This window comes from Buceros rhinoceros, unplaced genomic scaffold (genome assembly GCF_000710305.1).
Source record: "Buceros rhinoceros silvestris isolate BGI_N320 unplaced genomic scaffold, ASM71030v1 scaffold1341, whole genome shotgun sequence".
NCBI lineage: Eukaryota > Metazoa > Chordata > Aves > Bucerotiformes > Bucerotidae > Buceros > Buceros rhinoceros.
Window position 1 is genome coordinate 42,904 of NW_010394616.1, and position 9,327 is coordinate 52,230.

The 9,327-nt window shown below is 41.8% G+C and overlaps 1 protein-coding gene across 1 annotated transcript in view; it reads left to right on the forward strand.

Moving 5' to 3' along the window:
- Nucleotides 1-9,327, forward strand: part of INVS (inversin) — a gene marked incomplete at its 5' end in the record, with an annotated part of 47,567 nt that overhangs the window by 35,540 nt on the left and 2,700 nt on the right. Inside the window, 3 exons of the mRNA XM_010145261.1 lie at nt 343-1,144; nt 7,706-7,938; nt 8,902-8,982. Coding sequence (XP_010143563.1) covers nt 343-1,144; nt 7,706-7,938; nt 8,902-8,982 — 1,116 coding nt within the window. The remainder of the gene's footprint in view (nt 1-342; nt 1,145-7,705; nt 7,939-8,901; nt 8,983-9,327) is intronic.

Here is a 9,327-nt window from a genome sequence, read left to right on the forward strand (position 1 = left end):
CATTCCTGCACCATGTGGTGAGCTTGTTTCTTTGAAGACAACCAGTAGTTTCAGGTAGGTGGAGAAGAAATAGTTTCTCCCTTGTGACTTTTTTTGGCATCTAACCCAAGTGTCACGTGAGAAAGAAAAATACACGTAGAACAGTTAGCAAGTGAAGAAGTTTGGGACTTGCAGTGTTAGAGGCAATCATGCCCTGTTCTGATTCTTCCTGCTTATACATATTTTTCAGTTAAGTAAATCCTAGTGTGCCTCAAAGGTAACCGAGCGAAAAAAAATAAGAGGCATAAATTATGTTTTTCTGGATCAGAGACTGAATGTTGGTTTCCATTTCTCTGTCTAAAGATTCGTTGAGGAAACACATCAAAAGCAAGTCACGTTGTGTCCATTTCCACTGTGGCAAAGCAAAAGAGGGAAAAAAAGTTGAAGGGAAACATCAAGTTGCAGCTGCTACAGAACTGGAAGGAGAAAAGCACAAGGAGCACGCTGTCGAGGCAGTGGGTGCTTGTGCTCGGAGGAGCAGAAGGCATGCATCTGCCTGTAGGACTGCTAGTGCTGGGGAAAAGTTAAGAGATCAAAGTCAGTCTTCATCCGGCAATGGGGACCATTGTGAAGGAACGGCTGTGTTCTGCAATGCCAGTTGTGCTGGTGGAATTGTGAGAAACTCCAAGCAGTGTGAAGCTGCTTCCAAAGGCAGAAGGCATCAGCAGAAACCCAGAAATAATGAGGTAAATGATGAGCGGTGTTCACCAGCTGGCTCTAGTAGACCAGGAAGTGCCAAAACGGTATTTGCAAACACCAGAAGTGACAGTGTGCATGCTGTAGAACAAACTAACAAAGTGGGAAATAATGACATAGCAAAAGAGGCCTGCCCTTTGTTGTCAGCTGAGGCAGAACCTACCGGAACTGTGCCAAGAAACCCAGCAGCGTGTTCTACTCCTGATGACACCATGAACTTGGGAAAAATGGCCGTAATTGGATCGAGGAATGCAGATGGTCAGTTATGTTCTGTCACATGGCAAAGTACAAATATTGAACTAATCCCTTTAGAGGTTCGAATGCAGATAATAGAAAAAGAAAGAAAAAGAAAAGAGCTGTTTCGGAAGAAGAACTATGCTGCTAGCGTCATACAGAGGACGTGGAGAAGGTAAGACTACTTTTGAATGGCTAGAGAAGAGTGAGATACAGATAGATGTCAGTTAAATTAGGCTTGCTGGCAGTGTGCTTCGGTCCTTTTGCTTACAACATTACCAGTGCTAAATCAGGAATTTAGTAATCTTTCACCAAACAAATGGAAGTGGGTCCCAGTCGCCTAGAATTACATTAGTAAGTTCAAAAAAAGTGCAAGGTAAGTGATAACTGTAAAGAATTGGAGAAGATATTAAACTTCTATTTCAAGCACTGTTACTTGTTTAGAGAGCGTTGATCAAGATTTGCCTAAACCAAGAGTTCACTGCTGTTGTGTTCATTAGCAAAGTTACACGTGTGGAAGTGTAGGGTTTTTTCCTGAAAAGCTTTTTGTAACCAGATCCTTCACCACCATTTACACACCTGAAATTGTACTCCGACCTCACTTCTAACTGGATAACTGAACCCAGAGAGGTTTGAAAGCTTGAATGGAGTTCATTGCCAAACTTAAACCTAACTTGGCTGAGCAGAAACAACTCCTAACAGAAGAGGGAGACAGGAGGGAGCAAGATGTCCCAGTGTTGTTTTCCACGGCATGGTCTTGTTTTCATGAAAGCATGAGTCTCAACCTCGGAGATAGAGCTAGTCTTGATGTACTTGCTCCTTAATGTTTAATTTCTTATGCAAATTGACAGGAAGAGTATGGCAGCTGTAGGTGAAGCATATAATATGTACATAATTCCTATTTCCTATTTTTTGTTGAAATTTTGTTCAGTTTTTTGTGTGGATGCCAAAAACTGTAAATTGCTGATTCTCACTAACAGCTGATCTCTCCAGGCCTCTCACTAGTTTAACAGTTTCATATGTGTTTTAATATTTCTTAGAATTAAAATAAAGAAAAAATACCAAGGAACTTCCTTTGAGAGCTCAACTCACACCCTATGGTATAGTTCATTGGTGATGCAAAAATTGTTCCCCCATCCAAACTGTATCAGAGGCAGCGGATGGCAGATGTCTGGGAGTGTGGAGGGTAGCAACATCCTTTATACTAGTCCCTGGGAAACCAACAGCAGAATCAAGTCTAAATGCCCAGCCACCTGCAGAACGTGTGCTGAGTCACTGGTAACTTCCCTCCTTCTGGGTCATGCTGGAAGCTTTGTGGAGGGGCTGTTTCTACCCGCACTGTGCCAGCAGCCGAGTACTAGCTGTCTTCCCAGTGCAGGGCAGAGCCTGCATCCAACCGACTGCCACAGTGCGGAGCAGAGGAGAGCACTCAGCAGCTGGAGCACCAGGGTCTGCTCTCCTTGTCACCACACCCAGCTACAGGAGGCAGCCAGCCTGGGCTGTTTGGCCACCAGCCTGGGCTGTTCGGCCACTCCAGCAGTGTCCTCTGGGCCACAACAAGCAAGGCCACGACCAAAAGTTAAGCAAGAACAGTTCTGAATATGTACTGTACAAGCCTGCTCTTTTGACAAGAAAAGATCTTTTTGCCAAGTACCACATAGCTCTGAAGAGCTAAAAAAGAGGTGTGAGGTTGTGCTGAGTGCTTTCAGTGGTGCTTCCAAGCTTAAAAATAATCCCATTTTTTGATGTGCAACGTGAAGTGTTACCTCTGTTCCCTATTGTATGAAACACCAGGTTGCTAAAAGGCAAGACTACTAGCTGCGTGTTTGTGGAGTTCTGAGAACCGAAGAAGTCTTGTCTTTCTCAGAAATAGCTGACACTGCCCGTTACCGGGGAAGGGACACCAGGCCAGACACCCCATGGACTGAGCTGGCAGTCCATTTATTCCTCAACTGAAGTGTGGCCATTTAAACATTTGTGTTGACTCAGCAAATACTTCTGTTCGCTCCAGCTTTTTTACTGATTAATCTAAATATTTCCAACCATGAGATAATATTCCAGGATATCGCTCTTCACTGTTTTCCAGTTACACTGGCTTTTGTGAGTACATTCCTATTCCAATGAAAAGGTAAAATTTGGGAACGTGGTATTTTTAATTCACTTTGGAGCCTCTATTTTTTCTTTTTCTGTGAAAATTCTGATGTTTTTGTACAGTATCACCTATTTCTGTTCATTTATCATCTTTCTGCTGTGTTTGCTATATATGCATCCTGATCCAGTACTGAGTCCTCAGCACTGGAAGGACACGGACCTGTCAGAGTGGGTCCAGAGGAAACCACAAAAATGATCAGAGGGCTGGAACACCTCTGCTATGAGGGCAAGCTGAGAGAGCCAGGGTTGTTCAGGCTGGAGAAGAGACGGCTCCAGGGAGACCTTATTGTGGCCTTCCAGTGCTTGAAGGGGGCCTATAAGACAGATGGAGAAAGACTTTTTGCCAAGGCCTGTAGTGGTAGGACAAGGGAGAACAGTTTTAAACTAACAGAGGGAAGAGTTAGATTGAGCATAAGGAGGAAGTTTTGTACAGTGAGAGTGGTGAGTCACGGGGAGAGGATGCCCCATCAGTGGAAGCATTCAAGGCCAGGTTGGATGGGGCTTTGAGCAGCCTGGTCTGCTGGAAGGTGTCTCTGCTTATGGCAAGGGGTTGGACTAGATAGTCATTAAAGGTCCCTTCCAACCCAAACCATTCTACGGTTCTGCGATTTCATGCCGTATTCCTCAGACCCACACTGAACTGCAAAGCAAAGCAGCCACTTTTTATTGCAGTGATCCGCCACTTACACCATCAACTCTCTCTGCTGCTTCCAAACTCTATGTAAGCAGCTCAGTGCTGGCAATGTCCTCCTCGGCCTTCTTTTCTAATTTAAATCCCAAAGTCTTCTCTTGCGTTCAGAGCCTTTTAGATACCAAAGCCAGAGAAAGTCACGAGCAGATTAGGAGAGTGTATCCCTAAGTGATACTGTAGCTTCTGAAGGCTGTGCTGTTTTCACTCCACACCGAATTAAAACCCTTACAGAGGAGCATACACACGCCATGGCTTTCACTCAAAGCATAACACTGTGAAGTGAGTGCTTGTGCAAATTTCCTCACAAGAACGTGGATCTGAAGCCTTGTGTCAAGCCAGCTTACCTGTGCAGAAATCTTTCCATTCCATTTAGAGTTTTGACTATCTAAAGATTTTGGATAGATCTTTTCTAAACTATCCACCTGCTGAGTTAGCAATGGCCTGTTCGCAAGAAGCATGTGCGCTTACTTACACCACTTTGGAAACTGTGAGGATTAAAGATTGTTTAAATGACATTTGTTATTTAAAGAACTATGAAAGAAAAATAAATATATTTGTTCTGTTTGCAAAACCCTTATTTTATGGAACACTAATGAAGATCATAAATTCTGCAAAACTGCAGGAGAGGTTAGTGTGGCAGTTCCTCCACTGTCATTTTGCCACGTCTGTGGATAGTTTACTGTTGCTAAAGCTTTGATGGAGTTCATAAAGTTTGCAGCAATCTCATAATGCATTTATTTCAGTGAATGTTTTGATGCAGAACAGCTCGTTGGGCAGCAATGCTGAAGTGAGAGCATGATGCTGTTAGGAGGAGCCGTGCTTCCAAACTCCTGCATTCTCTCTCCCAGGCTCACCAGTTCTGCTGCCTTTTCTGCTTATGCTTCAAGCTCACTGTAAGCTTTATTGTGTGAGTGTTTTGAAACTCACAGCAATAATGACAGCTGTGAAATCGGACCAGATTTCCTTCTCCAATTTTTATGCAGTTATCACAGAAAAAATGTTTATTTTTAAAAAGAAGAGAGTCCAGCCTCTTCCTTTGAATCAGAATTCACAGATATCTCAAAAAAAAAAAAAAAGAGGTAGTGTGGATATTTGAGGATGTGGATCCCAAGTAAGATGGTGGCATCTGCCTGTCAAGAAGTCATGGTTAGTGTTTCCAGCTGGCTCACAGTAGGCAGCTCTATGTGCTGACTACTCCTATGTCAGTTATTCTGACAGTCCGAAATAACTTCACATCCACTGTACACAGAATTAGAGTTCTTAAGCAGGTACCTGCTGTGTGGCTGTTGGTCCCACTCAGTCCTGTGTTTGTCTTTTGGGTCCAGACTTGCACTAGCACATCCTTGTAGACAGCAGTGCATTAGTGACACATAAAAGTAAGTGCTTGAATTCTGGCATTTCTCTAAATTAGGATTAAGTACATTTGTCTCACTCTGCAAATTTAATAGTCATGATTTTCTTATTGAAAGTTTATTGAAGCTATTGTGAGCTACAACACAATGGTACGGGTCTGCTTAAGTCTATGAAACTTGCCTTTCTTGGGAAAATGTTTCAATCCCCACGGTCCACAAACTTTTTACATGTAGTCCTCAAAAGTGTATTTTAAGGTGTGTGGATTGCCAAAGGTTAATTGCTTATCCTGCTCGATGAGGCTTACAGCTCCTGTGTCTGTCTGGCTCTCTCGTGGGGGTCACTGAGGCCTGTGCCATTCTCCAGGGTCCCCAGTGAGTTGACAAAAGCTGGAAATAAGTTCGTTGCTGTCACTGTTGCTCTCCTGCTGGAGACAACTATTATTATAGATATATTATCGCTACATGCATGCTTTGACCAGCAGTAGTTTTTAAGATTAGAGCTTCTGTAACAATGAATCTGAACGTCTTTTGCCAGCTTTGTCATTCTGCCCATACATTTGGTGTTTCTTTTATGTGCAGTAGCTTTGTTGACTAGGCATTGGGTATTTTGTTAAGGCACATCAGATTCCTAGAGCATCAAACTCGGTCCCGTTCTTCTTTTTTCTCACTAGGATCTGTTATGCGAGAGCTGGTTTTTAAAAAGTGCACATGGTCTAAACATAACTTCCTACATCTTCTTAGTGTCGGACCCTCACAGTTGTTTTCTTGTTGCTAAAAACTACCAGAAGTTCTCTGCAAACACGAAACCACAGCTGAGTGCAAAGGTGGAGTGCTTGTGAATGGGTCATTTCATGTATCGGCAAAGGCTTCTGGCAGTAATTACCGAATTCCAAGAGAATAGCTTAGTATTCTCTTCTGCTCAAGTATGAAACAGTTCCCCAATTGTTTTTCCCACAGCAGTATTCACATAATCCATCCTTAGTGCAAGTTATGGTACCAAGTCACTGTAATTGTGCCCCCCTTTCACTTTTCTTCATCTCTTGCCCTGGTGAAAAGTTCTAAGTGACATGTTATTTAACAAAACTGGATGATTTTTTTTTCTTCTATCTCTTAATAACGTTCCTGTTCTGAATTCATACAGCGTTTTGCAACCTGTAGGCGCTACAGACTGTTATTGGTAAGAGGCAGTTGCTCCCCTCAATCGTTACTTACTTTAATGAGCTGGGTAACAGTACATGCCGGAATTCTGAACCGCCACTAAATTAAGATTAAATGCGTTTGTCTCACCCAGCAAATTCCACAGAGGTAATTTATACTAAGCTTATTGAAAGTTGAAAATTGCTGGGGCTGTAACTGAGCATATCACCCCCTTTGGCATTCTGCTGTGCGCTTACGTACTCATTTTCAGTACACAGCTGCTGTTTTGTTTGAATTATATAGTACATCGGCTTATAACATATATTTAAACCATTTGTATCTGGATATGTTGTCTTCTGTGTTAATTTAGAACTCGTTGCAGATGGAGCAACAGAACAAAATCTCTCTTCCCCTCCTTCCATTCCCTTTACTGGGGCATCCCGTAGAAGCCTTTCTGAATGCCAGAGGGGATGATGATCCATGTGATCTTGCCCATTAGCAAACATTTACTTATGATTAATATTTTACAAGTGTTACTTAGTGTTCATTTGTGAGAGGTTTGTATTGGAAGATTCAGAGTTATTTTCTAAGCCCATTAATTGACTTGCGAGTGTGAAATGCCAGTATCTCATTGAAGACTTACTTATATCTGATTCAAGAAAATAAAACAACTCCTTGTTGCTGGTGCCATTAGCTACCAAAGTGGGAAGAAGGACAGATTATCTCCTGTTGCCTCATGGAAGAGGTCTGCGACTGTGTGTAAGATCAGCAGCCGTGACAAGGTTGGGTCAGGGAACAGGGAGCCTTTGAAGAGAAGGGAAAAAAAGCAAGAACAGATTGCTGAAAACAAGGTGAGGGGAGCATCTTCAGAGGAGGGATGGAAAGCAGCTCAGTTTTCTGTAGAGGAAATGTGCACTTGAACCTGTAAGAGACAGATTTGTCTTGCACTGATTGATTGATTGATTGAGAATACGTAGTGGTAAGAGGCACAAGAAAAGTTGGTGTTATTAAGCTGTGAATATATTGAAAATGAGAGAGGAGTATTGATGATACTGTTATTTCTTAAATATTTATAGGGTTTGTCTTCTCCAGACTTTCTATATAAAATACAGCTATTTTTCTATATAATGTATGTTGATAAGCTGATGTTGCAGTACCGTAACTTTCAATACCAGTAATGCCAGATCTTTATTAGCTGTGTGAAATAATGGATACATCCAGAACTGAACCCACCTACTTCTTTTTCTTCTGAGCGAACATTTCTCATCCAAATGACTTAGCGCATCAGTGGGAGTTCTGTTTTCCCAGTTACCCATGTAATCCACCATGTGAACTGGTGCGTGGAAAGCACTGAAGTTAAAACAGGTCACCTAAAACAAGCGCTCTTCTCTTTTCTGCTCTCTAGTTACCAGCTAAGACAGGAGTTGTTTCAGCTTCTCAGTGCTAAGCGGCAGTGCAAAGAAGATGAAGACAAATGGAGACAAGAAACAGCTGCCTTCTTCATTCAGGTTGCTTGGAAGAAACAGCTGAACCATAGCCCTTTGAAATCAGCACCCTCATGTAAAAATCTGAAATCTATGAACAAAACCAGCTCAGCCATAAAAACCAGCAAGCAGTCCATCCTTAAGCAGATCTATGGTAATTTTGTCTTCACTATATTTTAAATAGCTGCACTTATTTTTATAACATTCCCTGTATTTTGGATTCCTCTATACACTTCTTACCTAATTGGTCAGGATTTCAACTATTTATAAAAATTGACCAGTTTTTAACCTGCAGTTTCCTGGCTAGCTGTATTTCTGTTCAGGCTGAAATAAAACCCACATTGTGATTGAAAATGGCCCCTGTTAAGGCTGCTTGGCTCACCACAGAGCATTTACTCCAGCACAGGTCTCGAGGAACCAAATAATTCTGTTGCTAGAGCTGCTGACAGAGCAATGTCGAAAGAGAAGCGAGCAGTTGAACTGGGGATAGCTGGCTGCTTTGATGCACGGCAGCTATCTGGATCATGGTTTAATTCTTTTAAGCATTGTTTTAAACTTTTGAGGGGTTTGTATTGTTTTATAAATATTTCCATTTGAGGAATATGGTCTTGTTCCATGTTAATAATTTTCTTTTCACTGGCACAGCAAGTCTTTTACGGTAACGCTGCACTGCGCCTCAGTGTGCCTGGCACATCCTGGGGAAAGGGTAGAGGACAAGCACTGCTTTTAAACCTCGAGGTCCTTTACAGTGTGGATCACTGGCTGAGTAAGGATGTGCCACCTATATGTACTTTACCAGGTGATAAGTCACTTACTTCTATCATGGCTCTGTAGGTTAGATAGATAGCAAAAAATGATTAAATAGAGCTAATAACTTTATTTTCTTTCTTTTTTATAGAAACTGCAAGATGTATTTCAATTTTCATTAAAGTTTAGTTGTGGTTGTCAACTGTGGTGACAATTTTCTGTCATAGAGAATGTCTCCGGAGTTTCTTTGTCATAAATGAGAATAATTTTTAGGATAAAATAATGCTGTAGTCTGCAGCTATACATGACCACATCTTCATGTGAATAAACAAACACAGATAAACAGAACTGTTCATATTGTTTGTTAAAGGACGTTCTCAGGAAGGCAAAGTCTATCAGCCAACAAGACCTCCTTCTAAGCTGACCCTTTCTGACGTGCAGCTGGTCTCAGGTAGGACACAGACATTTTAAGAATACTTTAATGCTTTTTATGTACATAGGAGATGATTGGTTTAATCTTAGAAAAGGAAAAACCTGCTCAGGACTGGGGATCTCGATTCGAAACACATAACTGCTGCCAAACTTGTGATTGCACGCTCGCTCCTACGCTACTTTTGGACTTGTTATTTGAGCACTGCACTTTTATCCCAATGGTGAATCATTTGTCTGAAAACCAATTTGCATTGAGCTGTTACTAGAAAAGACCTGAATGTAATGGACTTGTATCGTGGTAAGTCAGATAACATTGGGCCGTGGTTAAATAGTTGCTTAAAAAGATGCTCATACCTTGGTTCAG